Source organism: Ranitomeya variabilis, chromosome 2 (assembly GCF_051348905.1).
Source record: "Ranitomeya variabilis isolate aRanVar5 chromosome 2, aRanVar5.hap1, whole genome shotgun sequence".
In the NCBI taxonomy this organism is placed as follows: Eukaryota; Metazoa; Chordata; class Amphibia; order Anura; family Dendrobatidae; genus Ranitomeya; species Ranitomeya variabilis.
In genome coordinates this window covers 1,100,326,077-1,100,344,962 of record NC_135233.1, presented here as the reverse complement: position 1 = coordinate 1,100,344,962, position 18,886 = coordinate 1,100,326,077, and the positions used below count along the sequence as shown (strand labels likewise).

The 18,886-nt window shown below is 44.0% G+C and overlaps 1 protein-coding gene across 1 annotated transcript; it reads right to left on the bottom strand.

Moving 5' to 3' along the window:
- Positions 1 to 804: 804 nt before the first annotated feature.
- On the bottom strand, positions 805 to 16,096 carry LOC143808796 (fucolectin-7-like). The gene is made up of 4 exons (XM_077291838.1): positions 15,979 to 16,096; positions 8,184 to 8,256; positions 2,019 to 2,319; positions 805 to 1,067 (listed from the first exon to the last, which is right to left on the bottom strand). The coding sequence occupies exons 2-4, from the start codon at positions 8,239 to 8,241 to the stop codon at positions 920 to 922; spliced, it is 507 nt and encodes a 168-aa protein (XP_077147953.1). The 5' UTR covers positions 8,242 to 8,256; positions 15,979 to 16,096; the 3' UTR covers positions 805 to 919.
- Positions 16,097 to 18,886: the final 2,790 nt, after the last annotated feature.

The following is an 18,886-nucleotide window of genomic DNA, read 5'->3' as shown; positions in this document are numbered from 1 at the left end:
GCCTCATTGACTCTCACTGAAGCCTCAAAAATGTTTAGAGAATCCAGGTTGGGACAATCAAGTCACCTGGCCTCATACATTAATGGGCTGTCGGCTTCCTAAGATTGTCGTTGCCTCCTCACTGTGAGGGCCCGCCAAAAGTGGGGGGCCACTGGTGGGGGTATTCGGCATTGGAAGCAGCTCTAATCCCGACGAGTCAGCGGAAGGGTGAGACTCTGTAATTTGCACCATTTTGGCTGTTTGCTGGGACTGTTCTATATGTTATTGTGTGTTGGTGGTTCAATAAATTATTGCCACACTGTTTTACCCTCACCCTGTGTTGTCTGCGTAGTGTTCTACCCATGGGGAGAGAGTGCAGGCGTTTAGTGGTATGATCCCTGGTAAAAGCAGTCTTTCTAAAGACAGCTGGGTCAGCGGACGAGAGCACCCACTAACCCTGTTTATCTCTACATTCTGCTTCATCCTTCACCAATGTGATATGCCACCACCAGCCTTAGATGAAATGATGACAGCCATTGTCTGAGCCTCTGGCAGATACAGCAGAAAAAGGCCCCTGTGCAAGAATAATATGTAGGCCCTTTGCAGCCCAAGAACTTCTAAAAATATAAAACTGCATCTGCATTGGAGGTAGAAATGACTCCCATACCTGTTGGGCCCCTGTGTGGCCACACAGGATGCACTAATGATCTGTCTGCTCCTGGACTGAACTTTCCTTTATAACAAACCATTAAACATGAACTAGGCATCCTGATCATGGAAACTCATCCTATGAACTCCAGGAAGGAAAGAATTGGAAATCATGCATTGTAAATGTGAATGCCTTTTAATTTCATGACATTTTGAACTTGTATAATTTATTGTAGATTACTACTATGTTGTTATTAATATTTTACTTCCGATTATCGCCACAAGTTCTACTTCAATCATCTGTTCCAAAAACCTGAACTTCGCACAGGGAAAGATACTCCGCCCTTCGAGGCAAAGTGATGGTGACATATCTCCCGACCATATTGTTGCATTGGACGGTGTGAGAACGTCCACGTGGAATTTCCTTCACAACTGCACACCTGTAATGGGAACCATGATGGGTTGGCGTTATTCCATACAATGGTATATTCATATAGAAGAGAGCACTGGGCCTGACTGTTAAGGACATAGCTTGAATTCAAGCCCTTCAATTGCAAGTAAGATAAACTGCCAGAACAGAGGAGTGAAGACAAGGGAGAAGACTGGAGAGAACAGAAGTGTCTGATTGTGATAGAGGCGCATGGAGGAGACAAATGGGTGTGGGGGAACAGAGGAGATGAAAAAAGACAGAAAGGTGTGGAGAGAACAGAGGGGTGTGGATGAAATAGAGGGCGTGGAGGAGGACATAGGAGTCTGGAGAGAAGATTAGAGTCTGGGTGAGGACACAGAGCTGTGGAGACAAACGAAGAGTCTGGAGGACAGAAGGGTCTGGAGAGGACATAGGAGCTCTTGAAAGAGAAAAAGTGTATGTAGAGAACAGAGAAGTCTGGAGGACACTGTAGTCAGGAGGAGACAGTGATCTGCAGAGGACAGAGAAGTCTGGAGTGACAGAGATGTTTGGAGAGGGAAGAGGGTTCTGGAAGAGATAGAGAAGTCTGGAGCAGACATAGGCATCTGGAGAACACAGGGGTCTGGATAGGACAGAGGAGTCTGGAGAAGACAGAGGGTTGTAGAGTGTATAGAAGAGTCTACAGAGGAAAGTATGGTGTATGGCGCTAACAGAGGAGGTCGGGGGTGTCTGGAGGGCACTAAGGACTGAGTCTACAGTAGACAAAGTAGTCTAGAGATGACAGAGGAGTCTGGAGGAGCTATGGGTCTGGAGAGGACAGAGGAGTCTTGGCAACCTGCTGGTCGTATTTCTCTTGACTGCTATAGATAAAACAAATATTTTCCTGGATTTTAACATGACGTGGTGAGCTCCGGATATTTATCACCTTGTGAGGTGTATAACACATATTGGTAAATGAGAATCTGTAGCCGCTCGTTCTCACCTTTTATTATTGTTCCCTTCGTTGGCCAACGAGTCTCCAACAAGGACTTCTGCCCCGTTCAGCCGTTCTTCACAGCAGTCATTCCGCGTAGTGATTGTGATGTTGTTAATTTTGTACAACCCCAGCAAATCCACCCTCCACCAGGGAGACACTTCTTTGTCTGTGTGGGAACAGGATCCATGAAAAAAATCTGTGTCCATGTTTCCATCTATTGCGTTCATTGCATTAGACATGTGGCCAAAGGTCGGATCCTTTGCAATCGAAGACTGAGTGGCTCGACCATGGAGTGCGAGGTTCCTATCTATCAAGAGAAGGTGAAACATGGAAGATTGAGAGGGTTATACCAGTAATCTGCACACAAACAACAACGCAATGAACATCCAACTGCTTCTTAAAGGGATTTTTATGTTCTTCTTTCTGAGTCCTTAAAGAGATTGTCCACTAATTTTACATTCAAATTTGCTGTCGAAATTGCTGCAGCGCTGCAGAACAAATAACAAAGACTGAGAGCAGCGGTGGAGACTCAGCACTGAACTAGGGGAGAGGGAGTAAAACTCAGTTTTTTTTTTTTTTTTTAAACAAGCTGCAGCCGGGGACAGGGGTTTTCCAAAACTGAAAAATCCCTTTATGCCATAGCTGCATTCTACATACGGTGTTTTTAGCTTCACCTGACCATGTGCATGTAGAGGGTGATTGGGTGGTTATGTGTCCCCTCTAACCATAATATAGGATGTACACCAAATAGAACCTATAATAATTAAGGGTCAAAAAGTATAGACTAGCAATCCGAAGAGAGGAAATGGATCCTTTGTAATTATGTGGCTGAAAACAATAACAAAACTTTATTTAAAAATAAATTCTAATAAAATTACATAAAAGGCCGGAGTTGCGCTGAAGCAGAGAACAAGAAGTATAAAGTGCAGATGTCCAAAACAGGTACATAGTACCAATAAAAAGGAATCACACAAAAGTATAACCCTGACTATGGGGCTAGGTGCTCACCAACGATATGCAGCAGATGGCGCTATAACGCCCATTTCAATAGTCCCAGCTGATAATCTCAAAAGGGACCAAATGAAAAACAAAGCTCCCCACCTCATCTGCTGGACACTGACTCTTCACTTCATGTTGCCATCATCTCCTTTATCTCGTCTGAACACAAATTGGAGTGTTCATTGTACCATATGTTTTGCACATTAGAGTAGCCTATACCAGCTCTACCCATCCCCAACATTTACCCGTAGACATATGATTTATTTTTTCCATCTATATTTCTAACGATAGGGCTCAGTAGAGTAGTACACTGACAAGCAATGCACGAGCGGTGGTGCTGTCATGATCCAGACCGGGTTTTGAGTCCTGTCTTCCCCTTTTTCCGGTCTGGCCATGCCAGGGGTTAACTTTCTCAGCCTCAGGCTGGTCTCAGGTTTGCTATTTATCTCCGCTGTGTCCTGCAGACCATGTCAGTTATAGTTTCTGCCTACGGTGTCTGTAGCTGACTCCGTTTGCCCTGATTTGTCCTGCTGTTTGCTTACTGAACCTGGGTCTGTTTTTCCACTCTTCCCTTCCCGACTCCGTGTTCCTCTTTCCCGACTCTCTGGTTTTGACTTGACTTGGACCCTGACCTGTGGCTTTGTCTCTTGTCTTTGGCATATCTGCTCCTGACCGGTACTGACCCCTTTGGCTTGTGGCTGACTCTGTGTTTGCTTATTTCTTTTGAACTGCGCTTCAGTCTTACATTGACCCGGCTTGTTTACACTATTCTGCTGCCACCTGGTGGTGGCCTCGCTGCTGCATTGAAGGTCTGGTCTTGCTGTGTGCAGTCCTTCCTCCACTTTATTGCCACCTAGTGGAGATTGCATTTACCTGCATTGCAGGTGACAGGTGCCATCTCTTTTATTTAGGGTGCCAGCCTTCGCAAGGAGGAAGGGATGCAGCAGGCTCTAGTCTCGGGGATAGTGCACCGCTCCTTACACCGAGCCTTTTGTATGAATGCATGCTGCATCATTTCCTGCACTGTGCTTATCCTACATACATACACATATACCTAGGCAGAGTTTTTTCACTGGCATTACTATCTGACCATCTTCCCCTAGAAGGTGTTATTACAGCATTAGGGTTGGTTCCATTGTGCATCTTATTTTGCACATCATTTATCTATCATTTTCCTCATTGTTTTTCATCGGAATTCTTAAATTAAGTATTATCAAAGTGTAAGTAGTAGAAAAAAAATCAGTTAGATGTTGTAGTGAGGGAAAGATGCGGAATTTTTAACTAAAGTATATTGGAAAAAAGATTAGATTATGACATTAGAGTTTATGATGAAAATATAATTTAGTTTCAGTTCACCCCTTTAAATGATGCGCTCTGAGTGATCTGTCCCATATTATAAAGGGTCCTCTTGTTATATATAGCGCTGTCCCTTATTACATAGCATTGCTTTCTGTCATGTATAGCGCCGTCCCATATTATAAAGGGTCCTCTTGTTATATATAGCGCTGTCCCTTATTACATAGCATTGCTTTCTGTCATGTATAGCGCTGCCCCATATTACCTACTGTCTTCTTGTTATATATAGCGTTATCCATGATTACATATCATTGCTTTCTGTTATGTATAGCACCTTCTGTATTATATAGCATCCTACTGTTATATACAGTGTGTTCGGAAAGCATTCAGACCCCTTTAAATTTTTCAATCTTTCTTTCATTACAGCCATTTGGTTAAATTACAAAAAGTTCATTTTTTTCTCATTAATGTACACTCTGCCCCCATCTTGACTGAAAGATAACAGAAATGTAGAAATTTTTGCAAATTTATTAAAAAAGATAAACTGAAATCTCACATGGTCATTAAGTCTTCAGCCCCTTTGCTCAGTATTGAGTAGAAGCACCTTTTGAGCTAGTACAGCCATGACGCTTCTTGGGAATGATGCAACAAGTTTTTCACCCCTGGATTTGGGGATCCTCGGCCATTCTTCCTTGCAGATCCTCTCCAGTTCCGTCAGGTTGGATGGTGAATGTTGGTGGACGCCATTTTCAGGTCTCTCCAGAGAGGCTCAATTGGGTTTAGGTCAGGGCTCTGGCTGGGCCGGTCAGGAATGGTCACAGAGTTGTCCTGAAGCCGAAGCATTGTCTTGCTGGAAGGAGAACCTTTGGCCAAGTCTGAGGTCCAGAGCACTCTGGAGGAGGTTTTCATCCAGGATATCTCTGTCCTTGGACGCATTCATGTTCCCTTCAATGACAACCAGTCGTCCTGTCCCTGTAGCTGAAACACACCCCCATAGCATGATTCTGCCTCCACCATGTTTCACTGTTGGGATTGTATTGGGCAGGTGATGAGCAGTGCCTGGTTTTCTCCACACATACCGCTTAGAATTATCACCAAAAATGTCTATATTCATCTCATCAGGCTAGAGAATCTTATTTCTCATAGTCTGGGAGTCCTTCATGTGTTCTTTAGCAAACTCTATGCGGCTTTCATATGTCTTGCACTGAGGAGAGGCTTCCGTCGGGTCACTCTGCCATAAAGGCCTGACTGGTGGAGGCTGCAGTGATAGGTGACTTTGTGGGACTTTCTCCCATCTCCCTACTGCATCTCTGGAGCTCAGCCACAGTGATCTTGGGGTTCTTCTTTACGTCTCTCACCAAGGCTCTTCTCCCACGATTGCTCAGCTTGGCTGGATGGCCAGGTCTAGGAAGGCTTCTGGTGGTCCCAAACTTCTTCCATTTAAGGATTATGGAGGCCACTGTGCTCTTAGGAACCTTGGGTGCTGTATAAATTCTGTTGTAACCTTTGCCAGATTTGTGACTTGCCACAATTCTGTCTCTGAGCTCCTTGGCCAGTTCCTTTGATCTCATGATTCTCATTTGGTCTGACATGCACTTATGATCATGTGATATTTTAGTTTTTCTATTTTATTAAATTTCCAAAAATTTCTACAGTTCTGCTTTTTTCAGTCAAGATGAGGTGCAGAGTGTACATTAATGAGAAAAAAAACTTTTTTTTTAATTTACTAAATGGCTGCAATGAAACAAAGAGTGAGAAATTTAAAGGGGTCTGAATACTTTCCGTACCCACTGTATATGTATATATATATTGTGATAAAGTCACTGGCAAAGTACTGGAAGGGAGATAATTAGCACTAGTAGATTGTTAGCTACAGTAATATAAGCATAGAAAAATGCTCCAGCACACGAACTGCTGAGAGGGGTTAATCAGCCATGTTTAGTTCTAGGATGACTAAACAGCTGTAGAGTGGGAAGAGTCCGGAGGATAAATACTCAGCCTTCTAAAGCCTTTGGTTTGGAGATGTATTGTCACGTGAAGTAAAGCTAAACCTTGTGTTGCTTGTTCCTGAAGCGGGCAAATTCACGTAGCAACAAGGACTGTGCCATACGTTATGTTTTACTTTTCGTGTTCATCTGGGAAGGCTGTGTTGGTTATGCTAACGTCACGTTGGTTTATACAGTCTACCTCTATATACAGGCAAGTGAGCCAATCTACCACAGTTGGTGCTAGAACTATGGGCAAGATCCCCAGGAAGCAAGTGTAATGGCTGTGGACAGATTGCATCCCCTGGGTGAAGGCCGCTATAGAGATGGAACAGCGGTCAGACAAAATGGAGGACCTGGTCCAAAGCCAGCAGCAGAAGCACCAGCAGCAGCTCCAGGTGCAGCACCAACAACAACTGGCTCAACAGGAGACAAGTAAGCTGCTGATGCAACAGAACCGATAAAAGCAGCAGATTTAATTACTCACAGCGGTGATTCGTGGTACAGCGGCAGATCCGGCCCCAATGTCAACTGATGGTTTCTCTGTTACAAATACGGCGAGGAGAGCTTTGCAGAAAATGACCTTGAGTGATGACATAGAGGCCTTTTTAACCGTTTTTGAAAGGGTAACAGATAGGGAGAAACTCCCAAGAGCAGTGGGCGGAAGTCCTGGTGCCATACTTAATGGGGGAGCCACAAAAGGCCTACTATATTTTGGCTCTTCTAGGATGCCAAAGAATATACAAAATTGAAAACAGAAGTTTTGGCGCGCTTGGGGGTGAACAATGTCTGCCAGGGCACAATGGGTCCACCGCTGGGCATATCACCGTGATAAACCCCCTTGTTCCCAAATGTTTGATCTACTGCACCTCAACCAAAAGTGGATACAGCCGGAGTCCTCTATAGAGATGAGCAAACTTGTTTGGAAAACATTCACCAGTCTCAAATTCGGCACGAACGTAGCACATTTGTGTTCAGACTTCCAAGCATTTTCCTCAAAATCGGCAACATTTGGCCAAACTTCAGTAAATTATCGAATTTCCAGTAATGCTTTTGTTTGAGAGGGGGAACTGTTGAGAGGGGTTAATGAGCCATGTCTCGATGATTAAACAGCTATAGAGTGGGAAGAGTCCCGAGGATAGATGCCCAGTCATCTAGAGCATTTGGTGTGGGGTGGGCCTGGAGGTGAAAGCTCTGGAGCTGTATTGTCACATAAAGGAAAGCTAAACCTTGTGTTGTTTGTTCCTGAAGCGGGCAATATCACGTAGCAGCAAGGACTGTGCCATACGTTATGTTTTATTTTTCCTGTTAGGCCGGGAACGCCATGTTTGTTCTGCTATCTTTAGCCTGGTTTATGCAATACTCTTAATAAACCAGGGGAAGATTTAAAGAGACAGTGTTCCTGTGTCTACCTCTATATGCCGCCGAGTTAGCCGATCTACCACAATATACTGTATACATATATTTTTTGTTGTTGTTGCCTATAATACAAAGGAAACTTGTCATCTGTAACTTTAGGCATTTTAGAGATCACTTGCTTAACTGTTTAATAACAGTAATTTTGACCAAACTTTTACAAGCCACTGTATTACGTGCGAGTCCATACATCTTATAATGCCACCGCATCGCTGCATATAGCAAAAATCATGGTCTCCTGCAAACTTTAGCAGTAGGTCCCAGCTGTAATACACAGCCATCACCTGCCAGCTCCATACACCCACTTCCGACTTGTACCCTACATGTACGGCAGAAGTCGTGAAGGGGTTAAAACACAGAATCAATGTAAATGTCGAAGACAGTACAGAAGTTAGTAGAAAAGCTAAGATCTTCCAGAATTTGTCTCTTTCTTCCCCCCATTCTGTTATCATTTTACAGTTATTACAGAACTCACCTGCATTTGTGTCGGCGAACACGGAAATCCACAAAACGATGAAGGTGAGGAAGAACATGATTATTCCACCAGACTGGAAAACAAGCAAAATAATTACATTAGGATCGATAGAAGATGAATGAAAATCAGGCCGGCGTCACACTAGCGAGTTTTACGGACGTATGAGCGCATAAACTACGTCCGTAAAATTTGCATTACACACGGCCCAATGAATCTCTATGGCCCAGCTCATATCTGCCGTATATTACGCATCCGTAATATACGATCTTGTATGGTCGTAGAAAATCGCAGCATGCTGCGTTTGTCACCGTATTGCGCAAAAAAATCGCCAATGAAAGTCTATGTGGGCGAGAAAAATACGGATTCCACACGGACCACCAGTGTGACTTGCGAGAAATACGCAGCGGTGTTAGTGAAAAGCCGGTAATTCAATTGCCGGCTTTTCATTTCTCCTTCACAAACCCGACATGATATGAGACATGATTACATACAGTAAACCATCTCATATTCCACACTACTAATGTTACTAGTGTGTATGTGCAAAATTTGGGTGCTGTAGCTGCTAAAATAAAGGGTTAAATGGCGGAAAAAATTGGCGTGGGCTCCCGCGCAATTTTCTCCGCCAGAGTGGTAAAGCCAGTGACTGAGGGCAGATATTAATAGCCTAGAGAGGGTCCATGGTTATTGGCCCCCCTGGCTACAAACATCTGCCCCCAGCCACCCCAGAAAAGGCACATCTGGAAGATGCGCCTATTCTGGCACTTGGCCACTCTCTTCCCACTCCCTGTAGCGGTGGGATATGGGGTAATGAGGGGTTAATGTCACCTTGCTATTGTAAGGTGACATTAAGCCAGATTAATAATGGAGAGGCGTCAATTATGTCACCTATCCATTATTAATCCAATTGTATGAAAGGGTTAAAAAACACACACATTATTAAAAAGTATTTTAATGAAATAAACACACAGGTTGTTTTAATATTTTATTGCTCTCTCAATCCACCTTTAGCACAGCTCCTGCCTGTAAAATGATTTAACCCCTTCAGATGGATTTACTTCGTGGGACGTGACAGTTCATCAGAAGGTATGTATATTGTTGGTTTATTATTTTGCAGAGCGAGGGTCTTCAGGTGGATTGAGAGAGCAATAAAATATTAAAACAACCTGTGTGTTTATTTCATTAAAATACTTTTTAATAATGTGTGTGTGTTTTTTAACCCTTTCATACAATTGGATTAATAATGGATAGGTGACATAATTGACGCCTCTCCATTATTAATCTGGCTTATTGTCACCTTACAATAGCAAGGTGACATTAACCCCTCATTACCCCATATCCCACCGCTACACGGGAGTGGGAAGAGAGTGGCCAAGTGCCAGAATAGGCGCATCTTCCAGATGTGCCTTTTCTGGGGTGGCTGGGGGCAGATATTTGTAGCCAGGGGGGCCAATAACCATGGACCCTCTCCTGGCTATTAATATCTGCCCTCAGTCACTGGCTTTACCACTCTGGCGGAGAAAATTGCATGGGAGCCCACGCCAATTTTTTTCGCCATTTAACCCTTTATTTTAGCAGCTACAGCACCCAAATTTTGCACATACACACTACTAACATTAGTAGTATGGAATAAGCAAAAAAAAAAAAGGGATATGAGATGGTTTACTGTATGTAATCATGTCTCATATCCTGTCGGGTTTGGGAAGGAGAAATGAAAAGCCGGCAATTGAATTCCCGGCTTTTCACTAACACCGCTGCGTATTTCTCGTAAGTCACACTGCTGGTCCGTGTGGAATCCGTATTTTTCTCGCCCCCATAGACTTTCATTGGCGATTTTTTTGCGCAATACAGTGACAAACGCAGCATGCTGCGATTTTCTACGGCCGTACAAGACCGTATATTACGGATGCGTAATATACGGCTGATAGGAGCTGGGCCATAGAGAATCATTGGGCCGTGTGTAATGCGAATTTTACGGACGAAGTTTATGCGCTCATACGTCCGTAAAACTCGCTAGTGTGAGGCCGGCCTTACTCTGTTTTTCAGTTGACATCGCCTTATGAGGGCTGTTTTTTTGTGGGTCGAATGTATTAGAAGACTGGGGAAAAAAATCCAAATACGGTGAAATGGAAAAAAGAAAAAGGCAATTGTAGTATTGTGTTTTAAGAGGGGCTTTCATTTTATGGCATCTATTTTGTGGTAAAAGTTATTTTCCAGGTCAGTAAGCGATACTAAACATGTAGTTTTGTTTTATTTCAGAAATTTGGAAATGTATAAACAACAAAATTTGGCTGAGACCAGTAATATTATTTTTTTTTTTCGTCAACATACGAGGGCTTGTTTTCTGCACTCCGAATTGTGGTCACTTACATTGCAGTTTTTTAGGGAAATGGCGCATTAAAAAAACTGCAACTCTGGCACTTTGACTTTAATTCTCTTTACGGTATTTACTTTATGGATTTCTACATTTTTTTATTGTGATAAATCGGACTTTTACAGATGTGGTGATGGCAAAAATATTCTTTTATTATTATTATTATTATTATATTTTATTATTTATTATTATTTATTTATATAGCACCATTAATTCCATGGTGCTGTACATGAGAAAAGGGTTACATACAGGGTTATAAATATCGTTTACAGTAAACAAGTTTACAGTGACACACTGGTACAGAGGGGAGAGGACCCTGTCCTTGCGGACTTACATTCTATGGGATAGTGGGGAAGAGACAGAAGGTCGGAGGTGCAGCAGCTCTGGCGGTGGTGAGGCGGCGGTTCTGGTGATGGCGAGGCGGCAGAATGGTTATTGCAGGCTGTAGGCTTTGTTGAAGAGATGGGTTTTCAGATCCCATCTGAAGGATCCGAGGGTGGTGGATAATCGGACGTGTTGAGGCATGGAATTCCAGAGGATGGGGGATATTCGGGAGAAATCTTAGAGGCGGTTGTGTGAGGAATGAATACGTGTGGAGGAGAGTAGGAGGTCTTGGGAGGATCGGAGAGTACGTGAGGGAAGGTATTGGGAGATTAGTTCAGAGATATAGGGAGGGGACAGGTTGTGGATGGCTTTGTAGATCAGTGTTAGTAGTTTGAACTGGATTCGTTGGGGAATTGGGAGCCAGTGGAGGGATTTGCAAAGGGGAGAAGCAGGGGAGTAGCGAGGAGAGAGGTGTATTAGCCGGGCAGCAGAGTTGAGGACAGACTGGAGTGGTGCAAGAGAGTTAGCAGGGAGGCCACAGAGAAGGGTGTTGCAGTAGTCGAGGCGGGAGATGATAAGGGCATGCACAAGAGTCTTAGTAGATTGTGGGGTGAGGAAGGGATGGATTCTGGCAATATTTTTGAGTTGGAAGCGACAGGAGGTGGCAAGAGTTTGAACGTGCTGTTTGAAGGACAAGGCAGAGTCGAGAGTTACCCCGAGGCAGCGGATTTCAGGTGCGGGAGAGAATGTGATGATGTTTACCATAATAGATAGATCAGGTAGGGGGATACATGAGATGGGAGAAAGGTGATGAGTTCGGTTTTGTCTACATTGAGTTTTAGGAAGCGAGAGGTGAAGAAGGAGGATATGGCTGACAGACTCTCCGGGATTCTGGACAGGAGAGAGGCGACATCTGAGCCAGAGAGGTAGATCTGAGTGTCGTCCTCATACAGGTGGTACTGGAAGCCATGGGACTTTGAGTTGCCCTAGGCCAAGGGTATAGATGGAAAAAAGTAGGGGCCCTAGGACAGAGCCTTGAGGGACTCCAACAGAGAGAGGGCGGGATGAGGAGGTAGTGTGAGAGTGGGAAACGCTAAATGTGCGGTCAGAAAGGTATGAGGCAATCCAGGATAGGGCAAGGTCTTTGATGACAAGGGAAGAAAGAATCTGTAGCAGTAGGCAGTGATCGACTGTGTCGAAGCACAGGACAGGTCAAGAAGGAGGAAGATGGAGAACTGTCTGTTAGCTTTTGCTGTGAGTAAGTCATTAGTAATTTTTGTCAGTCCAGTTTCGGTGGAGTGGTGGGGGCGGAAGCCAGATTGGAGGTTGTCAAGGAGAGAGTTAGATGAGAGGTGGGAGGAAATTTGAGCATGGACATGCTGCTCAAGGAGTTTTGAAGCAGTGACAAGGGGCGGTAGCTGGTCATAGCAGTTGGGTCAAGGTTAGTTTTTTTGAGGATGGGTGTGATGGTGGCATGTTTGAAGGCAAAGGGGAAGGTACCAGAAGATAGTGATAGGTTGAAGAGATAGGGCTGGAATGATCATGTTAGTGAGGTTGGGGAGCAAGTGGGAGGGGATGGGGTCAAGTGCACAGGTGGTGAGGTGTGATTTGGAAAAGAGGCGAGTAAGCTTTCCTTCAGTGATGTTGGAGAGGGAGGTTATTAGGGAAGGGCAGAGGTCTGGTTTATGGAGTGGTTGGGGTGGTGGAACAGTTAGGGTTTGCCTTGTTTGGTCGATCTTGTTTTTGAAGTTGGTTGCAAAGTCCTCGGAGGAGATGAGGGGAGTTGGAGGTGGCAGTGGTGGGCGGAGGAGGGAGTTAAATGTGCTGAACAGTTGTTTTGGGTTTTAGGATAGTGAAGACACAAGGTTAGTGAAATAGGTCTGTTTAGCGGAGGTGAGGGCTAATTTGAAATCAAATATAGCTTGTTTGAAAGCAGTGAAGTTGTCTGGCAGGCGTGTTTTCTTCCAATGTCGCTCTGCAACCCTGGATGCTTGTCGAAGTTTTTTTGTGAGATTGTTATGCCAAGGTTGCCTATTGGTTCGTCGCACTTTGCCATGCATGAGAGGGACGACTGATTCTATGGCTGATGTGAGAGTGGAGTTATAGAACGCGGTGGCGCTGTCCGTGTTGTGGAGTGAAGATATGGAGGACAGGGGTAGGAGAGAGTCTGAGAGTCTGTGAATGTCTAGATGGGCGAGGTTTCTGCATGGATGTGGAAATGGCTGGACATGGGGGCAGGTGAGGAGGACAAGGATGAGAAGGTGAGTAGATGGTGATCAGATAGGGGGAAGGGAGAGGTTGCGAGATTAGATAAGGAACAGAGGTGGGTGAAGATGAGGTCTAGTGTATGTCCGTCTGTGTGGGTGGCTGTGGAGGACCACTGGGTGAGTCCAAAGGATGAAGTAAGTGCCAGTAGCTTGGAGGCTGCAGGCTGGCGGGTGTCAGTAGGGATATTAAAGTCACCCATGATGATGGTGGGGATGTCAGCAGAGAGAAAGTGAAGGAGCCAGGTGGAGAATTGGTCGATGAAGGCAGTGGCTGAGCCCGGTGGTCGGTATATGACAGCCATTTGGAGATTGGAGGGAGCATAGATACGGACAGAGTGAACCTCGAAAGAAGGGAGGATAAGGGAGGGTGGGGGTTGGATAGAGTTGAAAAACAGTTTTTAGAAAGAAGGATACCCACTCCTCCACCATGTCTGTTGCCAGAGTGAGGAGTGTGGGTAAATTGGAGGCCACCGTAACTCAGTGCAACAGGGGAGGCCGTGTCATTGGGCGTCAGCCAGGTCTCAGTGAGGGCCAGGAAGGAAAGGTTGCGGGAAGTAAAGAGATCATGGATCACGTGGAGCTTGTTGCATATAGAGCGGGCATTCCAAAGTGCCCCAGAGAGAGGAAGCAGGGGGGTGGGGGTCAGTGGCACAGATTTTAAGTGTGAGGGGTTGCGATAGTTTCTCATAGTGTGAGAAGGATAGGGGGAGGATTAGTGATGAATGAGGCAGGGGGTAAGAGAGAGGGGAGATAGTTATGTGGTTTGAGAGTGCGAGGGTATGGGGTTAGTGGAGAAGAGTGAGGATTAGTGGAGCAAAAAACGGTGGGGAAAATGTGAGCATGGTTAAAGAGCAGGGGAGAAAAGAAAGGTAAGTAAAGTTAGAATACAGTGATTAGTCTTACCGTCTGGCCGATTTCTTACATATTACATAGTTACATAGTTATTGAGGTTGAAGGAAGACTTTAAGTCCATCTAGTTCAACCCATAGCCTAACCTAACATGCCCTAACATGTTGATCCAGAGGAAGGCAAAAAAACTTTCTGGACTATTTCTGGTATATTTCAGATGATACACTTAAAATATGTCACTTGAAATTATGTCACATCTGATTAAAGTCAGATCTGACCCGCACCATGCAACTTATACCATTCAAATGCCCAAGAAATGAAGCCAGGTGAAACAGGGAAGGGAGGAAGGAGGTGGAGGAAAGTCCACAGCAGGGGACAATTAGCAGATTGCAGTTAATACAACATTTGACTACCAAAGATGAGGACAGAGGCAGGATAAGATCAAAAGATGGGGCTAGGTGTGAGGAGCACAGACATGTCAATATGCAGTCAGAAAAATTTTCTGAATGATACAGGAATTAAAGTCAGGGAAAAAGATGCAACGTACCACTTAGAACAGAGGGAGAGAAGAGTACATGGGATACAGGGGTGCAGTGGCTATTCTACTTTATCATTAAAAGTAGAAAAAGGGGATGATACTACTTTTTTCTTTCTTTTTTTTCATTATATATATATATATATATATATATATATATATATATATATATATATTCATTTATTTTTTCATTAGATGAAAAAAAAATAAACTCCAACTCCTGAGCCCGCTCCATACATCTGTACCTGACATATGAGGTGCTATTATGCCACATTTTGATGTGGGATTATAGGTCTAATACGGTTTTGCACTAGACCGCAGCGTCTGCCCCTGTTTGACTATTCCAGCATTCAATGGGGATTCTCAAATGAAGTGTCATCAAAAAGGGAATAGCAAAACAAAAAAAATAGAAAAATAGAAAAGCAGTTAGATAGTCTCCTTAGGGAAGGACAGGAAATTTTTAATTCACGTATAATATTAGAAAATGCTTTTTATGACATTAAATAGAAAGGGATTTGAGGAAAATTACTTTGGACTTAGGAATACCCCTTTAAAATCCACTAAAGTAACTAACAAATAAGATAAAAAAATGTTTTTTAAATATGATAAAATTAAATTAAAAACATATAAAAATGCGAATCTCCCCACTTTTCCCCTGTACTGTATCTGGCATTGTTGCATCCTTAAAAGTACGATCTGTCAAAATATTAAACTAATTTACCCGATTGTTAAACATCGTAAACAGAAAAATGTGTAAAAATACCAAAATTGCTGTTTTTTGGGATCACCACATTGCTGCAAAAAAGTAGTAAGAAGCAATGAAAATGTCACATCTACTCCATAATGGAATAGATACAAATGTTGTCTCGCCCCACAACAAGGAAGCCCTCACACAGCTTCATCTAATGAAAAATGAAAAGTTACAGGTCTCAGAAAACGGCAACACAACACAATTTTTTTTCTTACAAATTCAAAAATGTTTTTCACCACTAGAATAGTAAAAAAAACCTAACAAGCTTAATATTTCCATAATTGGACTTCAATGTTCACTGTAAAACAATTCTTAAGAACCAATGTCAATACAGAAGTTTGGATTTTTTCACAATTTAACCCTACGTTGTTTTTTTCCCCCTATTTTAAATTCAAAACTACATCTCTTCCTGCACAAAACAATCCCTCATATGTCTGTGGACAGAAAAATAAAAAAAAGTTATGACTCCCTGAAGAAGGGGAGGAAAAAACGAAAACACAAAAAATGGAAATTGACAATGTCGTTCTCTTTGGTAGCGGAAAGTTTGGAAAAGTTAAGAAAACTTGGAAAAATTGAAATTGCAAACATGAACCTGCCCGTTAGGACTACACATGCCTGGTGTCGCTCTAGTTTTCCATTGTAGTAATCCTGTAAATGGATAAAGCACAATTAATATAGAGATACAAATAATTTCTTACCCGTGGACTCTAAAGTGACTAGTGTTAGGTCCCAGCAGTTGCCTGAATACGGTCTTGTGGATGTCGCTGGCCAGTGTTAAGGCAGCACTTCTCAGTCTCCCTTATTTATAGAAATAACAATGTGGGTGTCACTATTCATTACATTTTAATCAATCACGTACCTGCAAATTAAGCATAAACTGTACATAGATACAGGCGCAGCACATATAAGGTGCCAGAAGCTTACATAATCCGTACCAGTAACACCTGTAGTGCCACATGCAAGATCCCAGAGATCCATCCACCTACACTATTAATTCTGGGTCCAACCAGCTCACCCAGTCAGGCCACTCTGGCTTCCAATCGCCCCTAGAGAAAGCTTTATGTTGTGAAATTATCAGTTTCACTATATTATGTCACATAATTTATGTGCATTTTAAACAAATAGTTCTAAGAGCCTTGGTATCAAAACTCCTAATGTCCATAGAGGATTAACTTCTCTTATCAATAAAATATATCTTTATTTCTAATACATCATAATATAAGTATGAAATAAGGTGCCTCGTGCCTCGTGCCAAGAAGAGATGCAGTAAGACGAAAAACTCTCAATGGGCAATAATAATAACTACTGCACAATAGCTGCCTCTGTGATCTGGCACAAGTGTACAGTCTAAACATAAAAAGTCTGGACAGTGATGCAGAGTTCAATATGTAAGTGCTTAGAGGGGATCCTTCAACAATAGTAGATATGGTAAGCAATTGTTTTACCTAACGTAAGAGTGCTGGTGGCATCCACAGAGGAGATAGTACTGCGCCCCTCCACCCCCACACGTGTTTCTCCTTGCTTCTTTTGGGGCCGTGTCTAGGTGAGAGAGCGCCATCGCTATATAAAAGGCCACTTGGAAAGTCACAAATCATGAAGGAGACCGTGCCCTTTCTAAGTACATACCAATCAAACGATAGCACTTGAAGGTGACGAGTGCATGCGGTTACTGTGGCGAATCGGGACAACAGAGGAGACAGCCCCAACAGTTCCAGACCCAGCACAAGACAGATACCCCCGGTCCGGTACTTCTTCTTACAGAGGTGTAAGGCCCTCATTTGTTTAAATGAGAACACTCCCGGTTGGGTGTCCTTATTATAATATTTCTACAGTGGTGAAATTAATGCCACTCTTGTGGTGTCTGCCAATAATTTTTGGAAATGTGAACACTCCTGGTTGGGTCTCCTTCATGCGTGTTGCCTGTAGTAGTAGGCCTCCAAGACCGTCAGGGCTCCACTTCATTGGACTCAACTACCCGTGTTACTATCCTTAAATTTTTCTGACAATGTTAGTCTACAAAATTGATATGTGTGCCACCTGAGTGTGGCTCAGCATGAAAGCCGGTAGAGGTGTTGCATGTGGTGTCAGGGCTCCCATCACAGGAGGTCTACACCGATCCCTCACCCACCTCATCTTACTGTGATGTTCAATTGAAAGCTGTAAATGCTGTCCTAGACCCCGATACCTCATGCCTGGCTGATTGCTACAGTTCTATGCTAAAATTAGTACTGTGAGCGAATTGAGGCCACTTTCCTGGTGTCTATCCCTCATTTGATGTGTCTTTGGGAGCATTTGGGGCCATTATAAGGTGTATGGCATGAATTTCTTTTTGCTTCCCATTGACCTGAATGGCGTTCGGTTATGTACTGCAAATATTCGACAAATTAATCGGCGAATATTGCAAATTCGGAGATCTTCATCCAAACCAAACATTGAAATATTCGCTCAGCTCTACTCTGCAACAGGCTGTTAGGGCAATGTTCATCTGGCTGTTAGGGCACTCTGCACCAGGTGTTAGGGCACTCTGCACCAGGTGTTAGGGCATTGTGCACCAGGCTGTTAGAGCACTCTGTACCAGGCTGTTAGGGCAATGTGCACCAGGCTGTTACGGCACTCTGCAGCAGGCTGTTAGGGCAATGTGAACCAGGCTGTTAGGGCACTCTGTAGCAGGCTGTTAGGGCATTTTATACCAGGCTGTTAGGGCACTTTGCAGCAGGCTGTTAGGGCATTTTATACCACGCTGTTAGGGCAATGTTCCTCTGGCTGTTAGGGCACTCTGTACCAGGCTGTTAGGGCAATGCACACCAGGCTGTTAGGGCAATGTGCACCAGGCTGTTAGGGCAATGTGCACCAGGCTGTTAGGGCACTCTGTACCAGGCTGTTAGGGCAATGTGCACCAGGCTGTTAGGGCACTCTGTACCAGGCTGTTAGGGCAATGTTCTTCTGACTGTTAGGGCATTTTGTACCAGGCTGTTAGGGCACTCTGCACCAGTCTATTAGGGCAATGTTCATCTGGCTGTTAGGGCATTTTGTACCAGGCTGTTAGGGCAATGTGCACCAGGCTGTTAGGGCAATGTGCACCAGGCTATTAGGGCAATGTTCATCTGGCTGTTAGGGAACTCTGCACCAGGCTGTTAGTTCACTCTGCACCAGTCTAGTAGGGCAATGTGCACCAGGATGTTAGGGCAATGTGCGCCAGGCTGCTAGGGCAATGTGCACCAGGCTGCTAGGGCACTCTGCACCAGTCTATTAGGGCAATGTTCATCTGGCTGCTAGTGCAATGTGCACCAGGCTGTTAGAGCAATGTTACCAGACTGTAAGGGCAATGTGCACCAGGCTGTTAGGGCAATGTGCAACAGGCTGCTAGGGCAATGTTCATCTGGCTGTTAGGGCAATGTTCATCTGGCTGTTAGGGCACTCTGCACCAGGTGTTAGGGCATTCTAAACAAGGCTGTTAGGGCACTCTGCACCAGGCTGAGAATTGTATTGCGGCAAATCCCTTGATCTGGCATGTCAAAGCGTCCTTCTCCAAAACCACACAATCAACAGAGCAAGAGAATAGTGAACAATTCCAAAAGCTTTATTTAGGCAAAAACACGAAAGGTC

Coding starts and splice junctions, on each gene's coding strand:
- LOC143808796 (XM_077291838.1), bottom strand. CDS start 8,241: ATGTTCTTCCTCACCTTCATCGTTTTGTGGATTTCCGTGTTCGCCGAC. Junction 2,320..8,183: donor GTTCGCCGACACAAATGCAG/GTGAGTTCTGTA, acceptor TTCTCTTGATAG/ATAGGAACCTCGCACTCCAT. Junction 1,068..2,018: donor GAAGGGAACAATAATAAAAG/GTGAGAACGAGC, acceptor TTCCCATTACAG/GTGTGCAGTTGTGAAGGAAA.